The sequence below is a fragment of the Hypanus sabinus genome, chromosome 7, assembly GCF_030144855.1.
Source record: "Hypanus sabinus isolate sHypSab1 chromosome 7, sHypSab1.hap1, whole genome shotgun sequence".
Lineage (NCBI taxonomy): Eukaryota > Metazoa > Chordata > Chondrichthyes > Myliobatiformes > Dasyatidae > Hypanus > Hypanus sabinus.
In genome coordinates, this window is record NC_082712.1 from 167460685 (window position 1) to 167482488 (window position 21804).

At 41.6% G+C, this 21804-nt stretch overlaps 1 protein-coding gene across 1 annotated transcript in view; it reads left to right on the forward strand.

Annotated features, from left to right (window-relative positions):
* Nucleotides 1-21804, forward strand: part of ano1a (anoctamin 1, calcium activated chloride channel a) — a 282789-nt gene that overhangs the window by 212808 nt on the left and 48177 nt on the right. The window contains exons 18-22 of the mRNA XM_059976065.1: nucleotides 1049-1123; nucleotides 11210-11411; nucleotides 16768-16879; nucleotides 17864-17921; nucleotides 18024-18124. Coding sequence (XP_059832048.1) covers nucleotides 1049-1123; nucleotides 11210-11411; nucleotides 16768-16879; nucleotides 17864-17921; nucleotides 18024-18124 — 548 coding nt within the window. The remainder of the gene's footprint in view (nucleotides 1-1048; nucleotides 1124-11209; nucleotides 11412-16767; nucleotides 16880-17863; nucleotides 17922-18023; nucleotides 18125-21804) is intronic.

The window sequence follows — 21804 nt, forward strand, 5'->3', positions numbered from 1 at the left end:
GCAATACATAAAGTAAATTAACTTACAGTGAGAATTTTTAAAAAGTAAACAGTATAAAAATAAAGCAAAATAGTGTTCATGGTTCATGGACCATCAAGAAATCTGATGACAAAGTTTGTGTCATCAAGCTCCTGTACCACCTTCCTGGTGGTAATAATGAGAAGTGTCTGTTCTGGATGGTAAAGTACCTTGATGATGGATGCTGCTTTCTTATGGCATTGCCTTTTGAATATATCCATGATGGTGGGGAGCTGAGTGTCCATGATGGAGCTGCCTTATGCAGCTTTTTCTGATCCTGTGCATTGGCACTTCCGCACCAGATGGTGTGGCGACCAGCCAGAATGCTCTCCACCGTACATCTGTAGAAACTTGCTGGAGTCTTTGGTGACGTAATTAAACCTCCTCAACTCCTAATGAAATTTGACCCACTGACATGCCTTCTGTGTAATTGTAATGACACTTTGGGCCCAGGATAGATCTTCAGAGGTTTGACTCCCAGGCACCTGAAGCTGCTCACTCTTTCCACTGCAGGCCACTCATTAAGGACTGTTGTGTTTTCTCCTGACTTCCCCTTCCTGAAGTCCACAATCATTTCCTTGGTCTTACTGAAATGCAGAATGCCCAGACTGAACTGCCATAATGACCAAAGAAGACCCATTGGGCGAATAGACAGTTAGTTTTGTAAATATAATCTTTTTAACAACACTTTGGAAGTTATTTGAATTACAGTTGAGAGATGCAGTCTCATAATAAAGGAGTTTGTCAAGCATTGTGAACTAAGCACAGTGTACTCTCAGATATAGATCAAACATTTAAGTAGGTTGGTTTTTGGTCCAGCATATAGTTCCTGAGACACACAAGGTTTGCAAAGGCATTGCTTGTGTCTGACAGTTCTGTATTATTTAACCACCTTTTGTCCAGGTGAAACCTGATGGACCTCATGGTTTCAGATAAGGACTTATTTTGAGCAGAAGCTCCTAGCACATATTACAGTTAAAAGGTTAGCTTGAGGTATTAACTGTTTTACTGATTCTGCTTGTGTTCATAGACTGAAAAGGAGAAACTGACCTGGAGGGACCGCGGCCCAGCTTATCTGACAAATATAATCAGCATCCTGTTCATGGTAAGACTGAAGATAACTTTTCAGCGGAATTATGGATGAAATTTGGTTTTAATGGGGATTCTGTAATGTTATGCATTCTCAAAGTAATGCGGATGTCAAAGGTATTAAAGAATGATCAGGACAACAAATAAAAGGCTTGCATTTCAAGCAGCTCACACAAAATTCTGAAGGAACTCAGCAAGCCAGGCAGCATCTGTGGAAAAGAGTCGACGGTTCATGCTGAGACCCTTCATTGTTGCTTTCCAATCCAATTACAAGGTGCTTTGTTAGAGTTGATATAATATTGTTACATGTACCAAGATATAGTAGAAAGCTTGTTTTGTATACTGTTCATACATAAGGCATGAGAGTATTTACGCCTCTTGGCCTTTTGAGGCTGTTCCACCATTCCATCATGACATCCCTTGTAACCCCATTTTCCTGTCTTCCTTTATGCCCTGACTAAGCATAACCAATTAACCTCCGCTTTAAATAGACATGATTACTTGGCCTCTGCAGCATCTGTGGCAATGATTTCCATGGATTCAGTATCCTCTGGCTAAAGAAGTTCCTCTTCATCTCTTTTCTAAATGGATGTCCCTCTATTCTGAGGCTGTGCCCTGCTTCTAGACTCCCCCACTGCAGGAAAAATCTGCTCTGTCTAGGCCTTTCAATATTCAAAGGGTTTCAATGAAATCCCCTCTCATTCTTCTAAACCCTAGGAGTACAGGCCCAGAGTCATCAGACTCTCTTCATACATTCACCCTTTCATTCCTGGAATCATTCTCATGGACCTCCTCTGGATTCTCTCCTATGCCAGCATAATTTTTCTTAGATACTGCTCACAGTGTTCCAAATATAGTCTGACCATTGCCTTATAAAACCTAAAAATTACATCTTTGCTTTTATATTCTAACCCTCTTGAAATGAATGGTAACATTGCATTTGCCTTCCTCACCACCAACTGAACCTACAAGTTAAAACTTTGGAATTTCCTGCATGAGGACTCCCAAGTCCCCTTGCACCTCTGATATTTGAAAATCTCCCTGTTTAGAAAATAATCTACACCTTTGCAGCTCAGTCCGTCATCTGTAAGGAGTCTGCACTCCTCCCAATGAATGCTTTCATTTCCTCCCACAGTCTAAGGATGACCATATACTTTCCCACACTATATTGATCTGACACTTTGCCCATTCTCTTAATCTGTCTAAGTCTTTCTGCAGACTCCTCAGTTCCTCAACTTAACCCACCCCTCCACCTATCTTTTTATTATCTGCCACCTTGGCCACAAAGCCATCAATTCTGTCACCGGCAGCCCACCAGAAAAGGCCCCCTTTATTCTGACTCTTTATTTCCTGCCAGTCAGCCAAACTTCTATGCATGCTAATATCTTTCTTGTAATTCCATGGGCTCTTACCTTTTTAAGCAGCTTCATCTGCAGCACCTTGTCAAAAGCCTTCTGAAAATCCCAGTAGACAACATCCATTGACTATCCTTTGTCCATTTTTTTTATTTTCTCTCAGAATTCTGACAGATCTGTCAAGCGAGATTTCCCCTTAAGGAAACCATGCTGGCTGTGGCCTACTTTATCAAGTGCCTCCAAGTATCCCATAACCTTATGCTTTGTTGATGGACTCCAAAAACTTCCCAACCACTCAAGTCAGGCTAGCAGGTTTATAATTTCCTTTCTTCAGTTTGCTTCTTTTCTTAGAGTAGAGTTGCATTTGCAATTTTCCAGACCTCCAGAAACATTCCAGAATCTAGTGATACTTAAAAGATCATTACTAATGCCTCCACGATTTATTTTGCTACCTCTTTCAGAACCTTGGGGTGCACACTCTCTGGTCCAAAGGCTAGTTCAAGTTCAAAGTAAATTTAAAAAGTACATATATATTACCATAAACAACCCTAAGGTTTATTTTCCTGGTGGGCATAGGCAGTAAATCCACAGATTCAATGAAGACCACACCCAACAGCATGGATAAACAACCAATGTACAAATACAAGAGAGAAAAAGATAATAAAAAAGAAACTAAGAGTCCAGGTGACTTACCTACCTTCAGACCTTTCTGTTTCCCAAGAACCTTCTCCTTAGTATTGGCAACTACACCCACTTTTACCCCCCAACACTCTTGAATTTCTGGCATACGACTAGTGTCTTCCACAGTGAAGACTGACACAAAATACTTATTAAGTTCATCTGCCATATCTTTATCCCCCATTACTACTGTACCTCTCCAATGTCACTTTCCAGTGGTCCAATATCACTTCCTCAAACTTGTGTCTTCTTCAGCATAAGAGGCAAAGGATTCAGATATGTGGGAATGTCACTACTGTCAGTGGTATCATTTCTAAATGGTATTGTCCTTGATTTTTACTGGATCTAAATCCCAGTTTTTCACCAGGAGAACGTCAGTGATTCCAACAAATGGCTTTCCACCATCTGATCATAAGAAATTAGACATTTAGCAGAATTTAGACATTTGGCCCATAAACTCTGCTCCGCCATTTCATCATGGCTGATCCAATTTTGTCTCTCAGCCCCATTCTCTGGCCTTCTCCCTGTATCCCTTCATGCCCTGATTAATCAAGAATCTATCAACCTCTGCCTTAAATGTACATAAAGACTTGGCCTCCATAGCAGCCTGCGGCAAAGAATTCCACAGATTCATCACTCTCTAGCTAAAGAAATTCTTCCTCTAAAAGGACACCTCTCTATTCTGAGGCTGAGTGGTTTTAGACACTCTCACCATAGGAAACATCCTCTCCACATCCTCTTTATCAAGGCCTTTCATCAATAGGTTTCAATGAGATCACCCCTCATTCTCCTGAATTCTAGTGAACACAGGCCCAGAGCCATCAAACACTCTTCATATGACAAGCCACTCAATCCTGGAATCATTTTCATGAACCTCCTTTCAACCCTCTCTAGTTTCAGCATATCCTTTCTAAGATGAGGGGCCTAAGCCTGTTCACAATGCTCCAAATGAGGCCTCATTAGAGCATTATAAAGTTTCAACATTACATCCTTGCTTTTATATACTAGTCCTCCTGAAATGAATGCTAACTTTGTATTTGCCTTCCTTGCCACAGACTCAACCTGCAAATTAATCTTATGGAATCCTGCAACAAGGACTCCTAAGACCCTTTGCACCTTAATTTTTTTGTATTTGATCTCCATTTAGGAAATAGTCAACCATTTCTTCTCTTCTACCGAAATGCATGACTATACACTTCCCAACGCTGTGTTCCATCTGCCACTTCTTTGTCCATTTCCTAACCTATCTAAGTCCTTCTGTACCCCCTCTACTTCCTCAGAATTACCTGCCCCTCCACTATCTTCGTATCATCCGCAAACCTGACCAGAAAGCCATCAATTCCGTTATCCAAATTATTGACATATAATGTAAAAAGAAGAGGTCCCAACATAGACTTCTGTGGAACACCACCAGCAGCCAACCAGAAAAGTCTCCCTTTATTCCCTCTCTTTGCCTCCTGTCAATCAGCTAATGTTCTTTCTATGCTAGTAACTTTCCTGTAATACCATGGGCTCTTAACTTGTTAAGCAGCCTTAAGTGGGGCATGTTGTCAAAGGGCTTCTGAAAGTCCAAGTACATAACATCTACCAATTCTCCTGCTTGTTATTTCTTCAAATAATTTCAACACATTTGTCAGGAAAGATTTTCTCTTAGGGAAGCCATGCTGACCACAGCCTGTCTTATCATGTACCTCCAACTACCCCGAAACCACATCCTTACAGTCGACTTCAACATCTGCTCAACCAGTGAGGTCAAATAAACTGGCCTATAATTTCTTTTCTTCTGCTTCTCTCCCTTCTTGAAGAGTGGAGTGACATTTAAAATTTTCCATTCCTCAGAACCATGCCAGAATCAATTGATTATTGAAAGATCATTTCTAATGCCTCCAAAATCTCATTAGCCACCTCTTTTAGAGCCCTGGTGTGTAGACAACCTGGTCCAGGTGATTTATCTACCTTCAGACCTTTCAGCTTCCCATGAACCTTCTCCCTAGTAATGACAATTCCACACACTTCTGCCCCTTAACACTCTTGAACTTCTAGTAAACTGCCCATCAATCCCCATTTAACCCTAACCCAATCACGGAACAATTTAGAATGTCCAATTAACCCACTAACCGGTATGTTTTGGATTGTGGGGGGAATCTGGAGCACTCAGGGAGGACCACAGGGAGGACGTACAAAGACTCCAAAGACGTACAGAGGATGTCAGAATTGAACTCTGAACTCCGACATCCCAAGCAGTAATAGCAGTGTGCTAACTGATCTGCCAGAGGAAACAATTCCTTCTTATCTACTTATTATAAAGAGACTGTGGTTAGAACATGGAGGGTGGGCAGAGGCAGTCTTTGAGTATATTGTCTTGCTGTGACATTGTTAATTTTTAACCAAATGTCTTTGAAGTAACTGTTCAGCCACAGTTGCCATACTGCATACAAAATATTAAAGCACTAACCCTGACTTGTGTAAAAGTACAAGCTGGAATAAAGGTTAGCAAACCTCACAATCTGAATTAAATTATAAAGGCCTTTGAAGTAAGGATGTCAGACCAATATAACTAGAACCATTGTAAGTTAATGAAATAAAATTGCAAGCTGGTATTAGAAGAGTTTAAACAGGAGAAAATCTGCAGATTTTGTCTTTATTCACTCTTCCTGCTAATGAAGGGAATATTGAAATACCCACTTAAACGATATCTGAGCACTGTGTGTTTGTCCTGATGAAGTGGTTTGATCACTTCATTTCTAACATCCTGTCCTGCACAAACATGAGAAAACCTGCAGGTGCTAGAAATCCAAAGCAACACACAGCAACAATGGACAGGAATCGAGTCAACGTTTCAGGCCAAGTCTCTTCATCAGGCCTGCAAAGGAAGGGGGAATTAGAAGGTGGGGAGGGGAAAGAGGAAAAGTTAGAAGGCGATGGGTGAAGCCAGGTGGGTAGGGGAGGGGGGAATGAAGTAAGGCGCCAGGATTTAATAACAGTATGCTGTTGTATTCTATAAATGCAAGAGATTCTGCAGATGCAGGAAATCCAGAGCAACACACACAGAATGATGGAGGGACTCAGCAGGCCAGGTAGTATCAATAGAAATGAGTAAACAGTTGATATTTTGGGCAAAGACCCTTCTTCAGGACTGAGGATGGGAAATGTTTGACAGAATTCCCAAAGCAGGATTTTGGAAAACCCTGAACCCGTTATGTAATGTTTCAGTTACTGGTCTCTCACTCATTGATCTGGGTACATGAGATAAAATCCCACCATGGTGGCTGGAGAGTTAACTCACATGTTCATGTGTCAGTAATGGTAGCCTACAGTCTGTGGCAAGGGCCTGCCTGGTTCAGGGGAGGAACTGTCCCATCCTTGCCCATTGCACCAACTGTGGCTGCTTCTGCCCTGATTTGGAGATCGTGAAAAGGCAGCAAATGCTGGTCCTACCACTGGCACCAATGACCTCATAGAAGATTGGGAACCCTACAACATTTTTTAAATAATGTAAAAGTGGTGATGGAATAACCTCATTGTATCTCCTAGTTCTGTTTCTAATTAATGCCACCTATCCTCTTTCCACACAACCTATCTTCATCAGATCCAAATATTTGTTTTCAAATGTTTTCAAAGGAAATAGATGAGTCATGGCATTATCATATCTACACAAATTTCAAGAGATCTACCTTGCTGAAGCCAGTCAGCAATTCTCAGACACCTCCTCACACCTACCCTCGAAGAGGAACCCACTCTGGACAACCAGAAAACTGTCTCTGACACTGTCACTGACCTCATTAGGTCTGGAGAACTCCCATCCACTCTGACCAAACTCATAGTTCCCTCATCCCACATTCCTCACTTTTTCATCACCTACCCAAGATCCACAAATGTTACTGTCTAGTTGGGCTGATTTTCTCTGCTTGTTCCTGACCCACTGAACTCATATCATCATACCTCAACTCCATTTTATCTCTCTTGGCTCAATCCATTCCCACCTATATCTGCAACATTCCTCGTGCTCTCAATCTCCTCATTAACTTTAATTTCCCTGGCCCTGACCACCTCATTTTCACCATGGATGTCCAGGCACTCTGCACTCCTGTTCCTTGTCACCTTAAATCTCTCCACTTCTTTCTCAATAAAAGAACCAACCAGCTCTTCTCCACCACAACCCTCCTCCATCTGGTAGAACTGATCCTCGTCATCAACAATTGTTCCTTTGGCTTCTCCCACCTTCTCGAGACTTGAGGGATAGCAATGGGCACCCATATGGGCCCCAGCTATGCCTGCCTCTTCGTTAGTTATGTAGAACATCCATGTTCCGATCTTTCCCTGGTAATGCTCTTCAACTCTTCCTCTTCTACACTGGCGGCTGCACTGATAATGCATAGTGCTGCCATGCTGAGCTCGTCAATTTCATCAGCTTTGCCTCCAACTTCCACCCTGCCCTTGCATTCACTTTGTCCATTTCTGATACCCCCTGCCCCTTTCTCGATCTCCCTGTCTCCATCTCTGGAGAGAAACTATCGACCATCATCTTTCATAAACCAGCCAATTCCCATGGTTGTCTTGGCTATAACTCTTCACACACTGTTTTCTGTAAAAATGCTATTTCCTTTTCTCAGTTCTTTCATCTCTGCTGCATCTGTTCCCAGGATGTGACTTTTCTTTCCAGGATGTCAGAAATGTTGTCTTCCTTCAAGGAACTGGCTTACTCTTCCTCCACCATTTCTCAAACATCCATGTTCACCCCATCTTCCTGCCGGCTGAACAGTGATAGAGTTCCTCTTGTCCTCACCTACCACCCCATGAGCCTTCACATCCATTACATCATCCTCTGCAATTTTGGCCATCTTCAAAGGGATCCTACCACCAAGATATCTTTACTCCACCCCCCACCCTCTCTCTGCTTTCCACAGGGATTGCTCCCTCCATGACTCCTTTGTCCATTTGTCCTTCCCCACTAATCTCCCTCCTGGCACTACCCCTGCAAGTGGCCTAAGTACTACATATGCCAATTTGCCTTCTCCCTCAGCTCCACTCAGAACTCCGGGCAGTCCTTCCAGGTGAGGCAACACTTCACCTGTGAATCTGCTGGGGTCTGGTGCTCCCAATGCAGCCTCCTTTACCCATCATAAATTGGGGGACCACTTTGTAGAGTACCTCTGCCAATTCACCAAAAGCAGAGCTTCCCAGTGGCCAAGCATTTTAATTCCAATTCTTATTCCCATTCCAGCATGTTGGTCCATGGTCTCCTCTTGTGCCACAATAAGGCCACCCTCAGGTTGGAGAAGCAACACCTTATGTTCCATCTGGGTGTCCTCCAATCTGATGGCATGAATATCAGTTTCTCCTTCTGGTTTAGAAAAAAATTCCCTTCCCATCCCCACTTCTTCTAGTCCGTACTATTGCCACTGCCTATCACCTCCCTGTGGGTCCCCTCTTTCCCCTTCTCCTAATGTCCATTCTCCTCTCCTAACAGATCCCTTCCTTTCCCATCTATCTGGCCTCACCTATCACCATCTAGCTTTCCTCTTTCCCCTTCCTTTCCAGCCCTGATGAAGGCATGAAACATCGACTATTTATTTATTTCCGTAGAAACTGCCAGACCTGTTGAGTTCCTCCAGCATGTTGTGTGTTTTGCTCAAGAATTCAAAGTTAATTTATTATCAAAGTACATACATCTTATACAACCCTGAAATCCATTTTCTTGCAGGCATTCACAGTAGAACAAAGAAATACAATAGAATCAATGAAAAACTGCATGCAAACAAAAACGGTCAAGCAATCAATGTGCAAAAGACAACAAATTTTGTAAATACAATCAAAAATAAAACAAAATAAAAAAATAAATAAGTGATATTGAAAACATGAGATGTAGAGTCAGTCAGTCATAGCTCGTGGAATTGGTTCAGTTTTGGGAAGAGTGAAGTTATCTACTCTGGTTCAGGAGTCTGATGGTTGAGGAGTAATAATTGTTCCTGAACCTGGTGGTAAGGGACCTAAGGCTCCTGTATCTCCATCCTGACAGCAGCATTGAGAAGAGGTGGAGATCCTTGATGATGGATGCTACTTTCCTCCGATAGAGCTCCTTGTAGATGTGCTCAGCAGTGGGGAGGGCCTTGCCTGTGATGGACTGGGCTGCACCCACTACTTCTTATAGGCTTGTTTGTTCAATGACATTAGTGTTTCTGTGCCACGCATGACACAACCAGATACCAGAAATATTTAAAAAAATGTCCTAAGGTTGATTTGGATTGGGTTTTAATTTTGTACCTTAACAGATGTGTAGAGAGCTTTCGTAAACAGCAGTGGTCTTTCCAGTTCATTTTAGTAATGCTGACAGAAGTATGTAATTGGAAGCATGGCAACACTTGTGGGCTGTCCCAGCTCATCCTTGCATTTTGTAGCTCATTAATAACAAGCAACACATTTCACTGTAGGTTTTGATGTGCATGTGACAAATAAAGCTAATTCTATCTTTATCTAACTGATACTCTATATAATGGTCTACCATGTCACTGAAAAATTTAACCAACTTCATCAGGCAAGGCCAGTGATCCAGGCAAGTTGCTCATCTCAAAGTTCCATTCTTGCAGATTTGTCAGAAGGCAGATTATGTGTATGCAGCACGTGGGTTGCTCATTGAGCCATGATGAGTTAACTTAAGCACTGAACTTGAGACCTGCAATATTGCAAGAAGTGATATTGTGGAATTCTTTGTCACAGGCAGCCAAATCTTTATGTATGTTTAAGGCAAAGGTTGATAGATTTGTGATTGGTCAGGACACGAAGGGGTTACGGGGAGAAGGCAAGAGATTGGGGCTGAGAGGAAAATTGGATCAGCCATGATAGAGCAGACTCAATTACCTTATTCTGCTCCTATACCTTATGGTCTTAATATGGATTAATACTAGGTGCCAGTTTTCCTTCTAAGTTAATTGATAGAGTTGTAACATCCACTATAGTTGCATTCATCTCTTTAAAAATTCTTGTGAATAAAACCATTGCTTGAGGTGCACAGAAAGTTTGACAGCATCTATGAACAGAGAACTGGTTAAACTTCCAATATTCAAATAGCTAAGAATTAATTTTCAGTTACATATTATTCATTTCAGACTGTTAGATTGTTGGAAGACTGGGTACTTAGTTAAGTGCTTCGTGTACCTAATAAAGTGGCCACTTTATTATGTTTGAGGTCTTCTGCTGCAGTAGCCCATCCATGTCAAGATTTGACATGCGCATTCACAGATGCTCTTCTCTACACCACTATTGTAACATGTAGTTATTTGGGTTATTGTTCTCTTGTCAGCTTGAACCAATCTGGCTATTCTTCTCTGACCTCTCTCATTAATGAGGCTTTTTTGCCCACAAAACAACTGCTCACTGTAAACTCCAGAGACTTTATTTATTTATTTATTTATTTATTGAGATACAGCACAGAATAGGTTCTTTGTGCCACCCCACCTAGCCAATCCCCTTATTTAATCCTTACCTAATCATGGGATAATTTTCAATAACCAACTAACTCATGAAACCAGTATGCCTTTGGACTATGGGACGGAACTGGAGCACCCGGAGGAAACCCACATGGTCACAGGGAGAACGTACAAACTCCTCACAGGCAGCAACAAGAATTAAACTCAGGTCACTGCTACTGTAAAGTGTTGCGCTAACTATTACGTTAGCGTGCCATGCTGTTGTGTGTGAAAATCCCAGGAGATCAGCAGTTTCTGAAATACTCAAACCACAATCATTCCACGGTCATAGTCAAATTTTTCAATATCTTCCCCATTCTGATGTTTGACCTGAAAACTTCTTGACCATATCCACATGCTTTCCTGCATTGAGTTGTTGCCACATCATTGATTAGATATGTGCAGTAACAAGCAAGTGTGCAGATATACCTAATAGCTGCTGAGGGTATACTTAGTGAGTAGCATATTGGTGCACTCAGAAACCCGCCATCTCTTGGTATGTGTTGCAACATATCCATATCAACAACTCCAGTTTGCCAGTGATAGGTTTCCAAAGATATTAGAGATCTTGGATTTTTAACCAAAGCTCTCTGCTTTCTCTAGATCGGCTTGACATTTGCAATCGTCTTTGGAGTGATCCTGTATCGAATCTCCACGGCAGCAGCTATGGCTGTGAGCCCTGATCCATATGCCAAAGCTAATGTCCGAGTCATTGTCACAGCTACTGCAGTCATCATAAATCTGGTGGTCATTCTCATTTTGGATGAAGTCTATGGTGCCGTTGCTCGATGGCTGACAAAAATTGGTAAGTATACATTTTTTCCAAGGTAAACTTCATCTCTGGATCTCTGTTTAATTTTCTGATCCTTGGGGTTCTTTCAGGAGCTAGGAATGATGAGCAGTCTTTAATTTAAATTATTATTTACTTTATAGTACAAACAAACATACAAATATTAAGCAAGTGAAGTAAATAGCTGAGAAACAATGCAGAGAGGTGAATGTAAAGACAAAAGAATAAAGATGACACCTCTGTAAAATCCATCTCTTTTACAGATAATATAAGGAAAACCTTTAGATAGAAATAAACTGGTTAATAGGCTAGATAATTAAAACAGTTACATCACATTGGTAATGTGCTAATACTTAGCCAATGAAAAATGAGAAAGGTGATAAGACATTAGTTTAACTGCTACTCCGCTTTCTGCTAGTGAGTGAGGATGAAACATGACATACTATGGAAAAATACTTGAGTTTGCTAAAAAAGTACAACTCTTATAAAAAGTATCATTTTTTTAAAGGTGTTTTCAAACACCACAATACTGATTCCTAAACATTTTTAGGTATTTGTTTATCAACATACTGAGAAATTTCAAGACTGACTGGAGCTATAGATGTTTGAAGTGCCATTCAACTCCCTTATCTGGGTTTAAATTTCCTCATGAAGTCCAGAATCACTCGTTTCAGATGAATAGTCAAAGACAGTGCTTGCTTTCATTTCATGTACTTCAGATTTTAATTTCCCCTCCCAAAACTCATGGATACAGCCCTGTACATCAGACGGAAAAAAACCTTCCCTCCATTGAGCACATCTACCAGGAACACTGCCACAGGAGAGCAGCATCCAGATGCAAGTGCCCCCCCTCCCCCCCCCCCCCCACAACCTCCAGGCCATGCCCGCTTCCCACTGCTGCCACCAGGAAGGAGGAACAAGATCCTCCGGTCCCACACCACCAGGTTTAGGAACAATTATTACCTTTCAACCATCACTATCCTGCACTATCGTGGACAATCTCATTCACCACAACACTGAACTGATTCCACAAGCCATGACTCACTTCCAAGGACTCTCCAACTCATAGTCTCAGTTTTAATTATTTATTTTCTTTGCACTGTTTGTCTTCTTTAATGCATTGGTTGCTTGTTATTCTGTGTATGTAGTTTCTCATTTATTCTATTGTATTTCCTTATTCCACTGTGAATGCCTGCAAGAAACGTTGATGATAAATTTATTTTGAACTTTTGAACTTTGGGATAAATCACCATCAATTGCTCTTCAGTTCCTCAACAAAGAGCTTAGTGATCTCAGGAATGTTGTACCATGGTTTATTGCATATCCCAGATTAAATATTTGCTTGCTTTCTTTGGACCATTTTGTAGCTGTTGAGAATGTCATTATTACTAGCAATGTGCACTGCATGAGCAGTGACCCACCGATATTCCCAAAGATCATGGTGCAATTACAATTCCTCTTGCCACAGCCCCCTGCCCCCCCCCCCCCATTAGGCTGTTGGGAAGCTGTGGGAGTCTGGTTATGAAGGTATCTGCGTGCTTACAAGTTGAAGGAGGCAATCAACAGTGTTACTTTATGTCAGTACTTGCTGAAATTACCCAGTTCTTGCCAAAAGACGGCAGGAGCGCAGAGATCATAGTCTATTTCCTTTCCCATTCCCTCATTTCCAAACAATCCATTTGATATAAATGACTTGTTATTGAATAAGTTATTCTAATGTACCTGTCACTTTAATATTTACATTGAATGTACTAAAATGTCATTTCAAAATTGTCCCTAATTAAACCTACGATGATTTGGTATTTTAAAAACGTGTGTGTGTGTGTGTGTGTGTGAGATCATTGATGAGGTACAAGAGCTTGAAGAGAGAGACTCAACATTTTTAGGAAGAGCTTCTGCCTGTCCACCATCAGACCTCTGAACAGACAATGAACCCATGAACACTACCTCACTATTTTTGCTCTCTTTTTACATTGCTTAGTTCATTTAATTTTTATATATTCAGAATATTTCCTACTTTGATTTATAGTATTTTTATTACACATTGTGCTGCACCACTCCTGCAAAACAATGACTTTCACTGTATTTGTTGGTGATAATTAATCTGATTCTGATTTTGATTCAGACACTCCAGCCCAGGGATTGCCAACTTTTTTATGTTATGGACCAATAGTGTTAAGCAAGGGCTCCATGATGGGAACCCCTGCTCGGACCTGTCCTCTGAAGGCAGCTGTTCTGGGCACAGCCCTGCTGCAGGTACCTGGCTTTCCTCCTCATCATCTTCCTGCAGCCAAGTTTGCATCCGAAGTCTAGGTATTCTTTGATAAGGAAAGTTTTCTGGTTGCTGGTTCTTGTAAATGTTTGGCACCAGGTCAGGAAAAAATTGTTTTCAATTTTTTAAAAATACCATTGCTGCTTTAAAGTAGGACATGTACTCCCTGCGTCTTTGAATTGGCATACATTTCCTAATGGCAGGAGACTATGTGTAGTTGATGTTCAGAAAGGGTTACCAATTCACATAGCTGCTCCTTACATAAAAGTGCACAATGTCCATTGATACAGCATTATTAAATATGGTGAAATTTCCTAGATACCTTCTAATAGCAAAGACATTTGATAATTTGACACCAAGCTGCATGAGGCTATTCAGACAGACTATTAGAATCAGGTTAATTATAAGACTATAAGACGTAGGAGCAGAATTGGGCCATTTGGCCCATCAAGTCTACTCCGCCATTCTGTCACAGCGGATTCCATTTCAATTCAATTCATTTCAACTCAATTCAAGTTTAATTGTCATTCAATCATACATGAATGCCCATGAATACAGACAAATGGGACAGCATTACTCCGGGGTCAAGGTCCAAGATACAGTACTAACAGTCACACACAGCACAAAGCACATATTGCACATACAGGATAGCATAAACATGTAAGATATCAATAAAGTACAGCCACACAAAATAAATACTCTAGGCCTGAGTCCATGAATACCAGAGAAATCTGCAGCTGACCACAATACAGCTTGTCACTCTCACCCCATTCTCCTTCCTTCTCTCCTTACTAATCAGAACCCATCAACCCCCACTTTAAACATACATAATAGTTTGCCCTCCACAGCTGTCTGTGACAATTAATTCTATAGATTCACCACCCTCTGGCTAAAGAAATGACTCCTTATCTCTGTTCTAAAGGGACGTCCTTCTATTCTGAGGCTGTGCTCTTCAGTCCTAGACTTCACCACAGTTGGAAATATTCTCTCCTTATCATCTCTGTCTAGGCCTTTAGATATTCAGTAGGTTCCAATGATTATCATAGACTTACTAAAGATTCAGAATTGTTTCATGTCATTCCCTGTGCACGGTAAAGGAGAATGGAGTAATTGTTATTCCGGCTCCAATACAGTGTATATTAAAAAAACACAATAAATATAGTGGGATGGGTAAGTGGGTGGAGAGTTGATCAGCTTTACTGCTTGGGTAAAGTAATTGTTTTTCAGTCTAAGGATCCTGGTGTGGATGCTACATAGCCTCCTCCCTGATGGGAGTGGGACAATCAGTCCATAGCAGTGTGGGTCAGATCCTTCAAGATGTTGCTGGCCTTTTTCTGGCACTTTGTGTGTATATGTCCTTGATGGCGGGTAGGCTGATGCCTGCGATGCATTGGGTAGTTTTGACCACTCGTTGTAGAGCCTTCCTGTCAGCCACAGTGCACTGTACACACCAGGCAGTGATGCAGCTTGTTGGGATGGTCTCTACTGCACATCTGTAAAAGCTTGTGAGCATAAATGTGTGTAGTCCAGCCTCTTCAGGAAGTAGAGATGTGGGTGAGTTTTCTTGATTGTGTAGGATGCGTTTGGGACCATGAGATGTTGTGCAATTATGTGCACTCCCAGGGGTTTGAAACTTCCCAGTTTCCACTGCTGTGCCACTGATATAAAGAAGGGTGTAATCCTAGACAAAGGTGTCGATAAGTATCTCCTTTGTCTTGTTGATGTTGAGGAAGAGGTTAGTTACCTAGCAGCAGGACTCAAGCTCTTCCACCTCCTCTCTGTAGGCCATCTCATCGTTGAAGATGATGAATCCTAGCACTGTCATGTCATCAGCAAACTTGACAATGTGATTACCCCTGTGTTGGGCCCTGCAGTCAAGCGTGAGCAGTTATTTGATGTGAAATTTCTTTTACAGCAGCAATACAGTGCATAGAATTACAAAAATAAAGTAAATTACAATACAAATCATGAATTACAAAAATAAATTATGCAAAATAAAGCAATAACAAGGTGGTGTTCATGGACCATTCAGAAATCTGATGGTGGAGTGAAAGGAACTGTTCCTGATTCATTGAGTGTGGGTCTTCAAGTTGCTGTGCTTCCTCCCCCAATAGTTATAACAGGAGGAGGGCATGTCCCAAATGGAGAGGGCCTCCAAAAGCCTAGTCAAAGGATAGTTTTTAAGCAAACATCTTGAAGGCACATAGGCACTGACATTTTTTTTTTTGGAATGAGTTAGAGGGCATTGAGTTTAGGAAGCCAAAGGGAATTGTGTGCTGGCCAGAGCTGAAGAAGCATTGAGACCTTGGTGGAGAATGCAGTGAAGTACAAAGGGGCATTGCAAACGATAATATCGGTGAGGCAGTATGAATTGGCATGTGGATGGAAAATGATATATTATGGATTAGGATATAGTTTTGGATTAATTTATGGATGTTTAACGATGGGAGATTGGTCAGGAGTATGTTGTAATAAATTGTATGAGAGACTGCATTAATTGTAATTATGGTACATTAGTCTAATAATGTTAGCAGACTTGCTCACCATGGCATCTGGCTGGCAACTGAAAGTCAATCTTGGCAACCAGTTGAAGTTACCTGACTTCATCGCATCATCATCACTGAGGCCTGACATAGTCATTCTGTCAGAAACCTTGAGGCAGGTGGTCATGGTAAAACTGACAGTTTCTTGGTAAGATTGAATTAAGGAGGCATTTGAGCATAAGAAAGCCAAAACCAGGAGTTTGTAGACCAGTGACAGAGACAGGGGAGCAGGGCACGATGTGAGCCTATAGATCTGGGGTGTAGAGGTTTTGCTGTGCAGAACCTATCTCTGCTTGTTATTGGAGGGGCTGCAAAGAAAAGGGCCTCCAGATGGCTTTGGATCAAGAAGCGTGACTTGTGGATGAACGCTGCAGGGATTCAACCATTGCTGAGTAATCTGGGTGGGGGTGCTTGATGTTGAAAGACCCAAAACATCAGATGACCCCAGCTTACATTGATGGTGTGTCCCAGTGCATCCTGGGATGTATTTCAGGATCGGAGACTTAATTTTTGGTTGTTAACTCATAATCATACTTGTGTTTCGTTCCTTCCACAGAGATCCCAAAAACAGACAAAAGTTTTGAGGAAAGATTAATTTTTAAGGCTTTTCTGTTGAAGTTTGTGAATGCCTACACGCCAATCTTTTACGTTGCGTTCTTCAAAGGCAGGTGAGTTACCCATTTTTCTTACAGCCATGTGCTTGTCTAATCTTTTAAATGTTCCTGATGTAACTGCCTCTACCATCACCACCAGCAGTGCATTCCAACCACCTATCGCTCGCTGTGTGCAATCAAACTATCTCTGACATCTCCACTGAACTTTGCTCCACACACTTTAGAAGGATGTCCTCTGGTATTGGCCATTGAGAAAAAGGTGCTGGATGTCCATTCTGTCTATGCCACTTATAATCTTGTAGTTCTCCGTCAAGTCACCTCTCATCCTCCTTCAGTCTAAAGAGAAAAGCCCGAGCACACCCAGACTTTCTTCATAAGACAAGATGTACAGTAAACATAAACATAAGGTTCTGTAGCTGCTGGAAATCCAGAAGAACACATGCACAAAATGCCGGAGGAAATCAGCAGCTCAAGCAACATCCAGGGAGGGAAGTAAACGGTCATTATTTCAGGCTGAAACGGTTCTACCAGATTGAAAAGGAATGGAGAGGAGCCAGAACTATTGGACTGCAAGTTTCCTTTCAATTCTCTCCAACTTGCAAATATATTGCTACCTTCCATTAGCTTGGGCTGTGAATCCTGGGACTCCCTCCCTAATGATGTGGAGAGCATTTTAACCAAGTAACTCCAACAATTTAAGAATGTCCTTGCATGACAGATAGGATTGGACCACAAATTCCAGCATTGTTTTTATCACACAAGTGAAAATCAAATAACAAAAAAGTAGGATTGGTGAGTGATAATGTGAACCCAAAGGGCCTTTCTTCTGAACATGGCTATGTGACAACTATGTGACAATGTGAATTTTTTTTATGTTTTTTAAGAAATTGAACAAATTGGGGAAGTGTGACTTGAAACTGAGCGATTGCTTCACAATAACAAGGGCTATTCAGCCTAATTTGGCCATAACTTCTTCAGTCTGAATAGTATTTGATGCTCTGCCTAAGTGAAGCTATACTTACTATCATTTGCTTCCAGGTTCACAGGTCGACCTGGAAAATATATAAATATCTTTCGCAGCATGCGCATGGAAGAGGTAGTGTAATTTCTTGGGCCTTCTCATATTTAAATGAAAATTTAGCTCGAACATTTGCCATCTGGTTTAAGACCAATAACTTTTGTTTTTCATTTTGATCAGTGTGCTCCAGGAGGCTGCCTAATGGAGCTGTGCATTCAACTGAGCATCATCATGCTGGGAAAGCAGTTAATACAGAACAACCTGTTTGAAATAGGCATTCCGTAAGTATCTAACTGTATCTTGGCATGTTGACGGACCACTTAAAATTGCAAATAAATTGCTTGAAGCTCATTTTCCTCCAATGACATTTAGGCTTTCCATCAAAAGACAGTGCCAGTTGATTCTCTGGCGTTCAGTGTTGACTGGTAAATGAGCATTAGTAAGTACTTGAACAGTCCTATTCCTTGAAATCTGTGGGAAAGGTCTTGAGGAGTGCAGTAGAACAAAGGGATCTGGGAATACAGATCCATAATTCCTTGGAAGTGGCGTCACAGTTAGATAGGGTCATAAAGCTTTTGGCACATTATCCTTCGTAAATCAAAGTAATATGTACTGGAGTTGGGATGTTATGTTCAAATCGTTTAAGATGTTGGTGAGGCCAAATATGGAGTATTGTGTGAAGTTCTGGTTAACTATCTTCCAGAAAGATTTATTTAGAGATACAGCACAGAATTGGCCTTTCTGGTCCTTCAAGCTGTCCTGCTCAGCAACCCACGACATCCCCCTGATTAACGCTAATGTAATCACGAACAATTTACAATAACCAATTAACCTATGAACTGGTACATCTTCGGGCTGCGGGAGGGAACCAGAGTACATGGTTCCCTGCAAGGAGAACTGGAAACCCATGCGTTCCACAGGGAGGACGTTCAGACTCCTTACAGAGGCCACCAGGGTTGAACTCTGATCTCCAGAAGGTCCCAAGCTCTAATAACATCGCGCTAGCTGCTACATTGCAATGGCGCCCTAAGATATCAATAAGATTGGAGGAGTACAGAGAAAATTTACAAGGATCTTGCTGGAATTTGATGACCTGAGTGAAAGGGAAAGGTTGTATAGGTTAGGGCTATTCCCTGGAGCAGAGGAGAATTATGAGGGGGATAAGTAGGGTAAATGTAAACAGGCTTTTCCCACTGAGGTCAGGTGAGACTAGAGCCAGAGGTCATAGGTTAAGGGTGAAAGGTGAAATCTTTAATGAGAATCTTAAGGAGAAGCTTCTTCACTCAGACGGTGGTCCCTGTTTCAATAGGTACATTAAATGTTTCAATAGGTACATTTAATGTCAGAGAAATGTATGCAATGCACATCCTGAAATTCTTTGCGGAAAAAGCTGCCAACAGAAGTGGTGGATGCAGGTTTGGTTGCAACTTTTAAGAGAAATTTGGATAAGTATGTGGAAGGGAGAGGTATGCAGGGCAATGGTCCAGGTGCAGTTCGATGGAACTAGGCAGAATAATAGTTTGGCATGGAATAGATGGGAGAAAGAGTCTCCTTCTGTGCTGTAGTGAGTAAGCCTCTAACTCTGCTCAGATCCTCTTGCTGATAAAAGGAGAATTACCTGCTCACATTTACCATAGCTGTTCCCCTCATAGAAAGAATAATAATGTCACTCAAAAGCTCTTGTACTCTTTGTGAAATAACAAGCTAGTTCTCCAACATCATGGATCAACTGATTATTTGGTTCCTTTGAGGTCAATGTGACCATATGCTGCCATATGCTGTGTAATTGGCTTTCTATTCACCCTTGACACACTTCTAACTCAATAAGGCTTCAGTATTTCTGTGGTGTGCATTTCAGTCTTCAGATTTTCACCAGAGAATATTATAATTTTGTTTTGTATTTCAAAAAATTGGCATGGAGTCTTTGGTAATTTTTTCTTCAGTCAAAGGATGTGGACGTGAAAGCTAGAGCAGTATTTGTGATCACCCTTAATCCCTCTGTTTAGCTCAGAGGATCTGGGTATGCATGAGAGCAGATGATTTTAGAATATTATATTTTATTTTAGAGGTACACCACAGTAAAAGGCCCTCCCTCCAATGAGTCTGCGCTGCCAAATTACACCTGTGACAAATGAACCCACTAACCTTCATGCCATTGGTTTGTGGGAGGAAGCAGAAGAATCCAGAGCCCCTGTGGTCCTGGGGAGAACATACAAACTCCTTGCAGACAATGGCGAATGGAACCCGGATCTCTGCAGCTGTAATAGCATTATGAGCACTGTTACCGTGCCACATAAATGTAAACAAATGTCTTGTTGTTGTGACGTTGATAGTTTCTTGATTGGCCAGGGCATCTAAGGTTACAGGGGAATTGGGGTTGAGAGGGATAATAAATAAGCCATGATAAATGCTGCAGCAGACTAGATGAGCTGAATGGCCTAATTCTGCTCCTGTACCTTATGGAGAAGTACAGAGATGCATCATGACCTGGATACTAAAGCTTTGAGCTCCAGCACAAACAAGGTGGACATTATAACTCATATCTGAGTGATACCATGACTGGTGTCTTCAGTTTTTCTGGATTTTTAGAAAGCAGGTGAAACCACACTTAATGCTGGGATACCAGAATGAGACTTCAAGCATCACTGACTAGGAATGTCCCCTCTGACTATAACCTATGCCATTCAAATCAGTGCAGGCATTTCTCTCACTGATAGAGAACAAAGAGCTGTTTGCTAACTTTTGTCTTGTTCTACTGGGCAGGTGAACATTCTTTGTCCCCAGAAGCTCCTCTGCCTTTTCCTGGAGGAAGCAACGGAGAGGAATAATAGAGTATCTCTGGGCAGGGCAGCTGATTAAAAAAGATGAACCATATCGCCTGAAGCATCTTGTCTCCCTCAGCGTGTTATTTTGATTCCCTTCCATTGCCAAGAACAGTGACCTCTTGCAGTTGTTTCCTGTGATGTTATCAACACTTACGGTTAAACATGTACATTTTCAAACAAATAAGGATTACAAATTTGACAAAATAGCCCGAGTTATTATTCATTTGGTCCACATCCTCATCTAGACACAAAAAAGCAATATACAGTATCATCTCGCTAAACAGACCGCTGAATGCATCTTTTGTTGTGTTATTCCTGGCAATCTTTGGAAGCTATCAAAGAAAGTCTAAACCTACTCCACATGGCAGTCACCCAGGCAAGATATTCTGCAGCACAGGAGAGAGGGAAAAGTACAGGACCTCAGAAACCACTGTCCTCACAGAGGTAAGAGTACAAGGACAGCTGAGAGTGGCCTCGAAAATATTAGGCAAGCCTCACAGATTGGAACTGCAGTCTCCAGCCTATTACCTGCATTTCAAACTCTTGCCTCTCTTTTTTCACTTGGCCACTGAAAAGGCACTGTTCCCACCCCTGCAACACAAGCTCCAGAATTTCGGCTGGAGAGGTGATAAGCGGAAAGGGATGTACACTGTAGAACACTCGATTTGAGGCAGTGAGGGCAAAAGCTTCTCTTCCTTCTAAGCAGGATGAGGATAGGGACTAGTGTAGTATTGCTAGGAACATACAATATACAACAGTACAGTAGGTTCTTTGGCCCAAAAGATGTTATGCCGACCTTTTAACCTGCTACAGGATCATTCTAACCTTTCCCTCCCACGTAGCCCTCCATCTATTGTCCATCCATGTGCCTATCTGAGAGTCTTTTAAATGTTCCTAATGAATCTGCCTCTAGAATCACGCACTTACCACTCTCTGTATTTTTTTTAAAAACTACCTCTGACATTCCCCCAATACTTTCCTGCAATCATCTTAAAATTATGCCCTCTCATATTAGCTATTGCCACCTTGGAGAAAAGAGCACTGGCTGCCCACTCTCTCTATGTCTCTAGTCTTGTACACCTCGATCAAGTCATCTCTCATCCGCTTCCACTCCAAAGAGAAAAGCCTTATTCCCT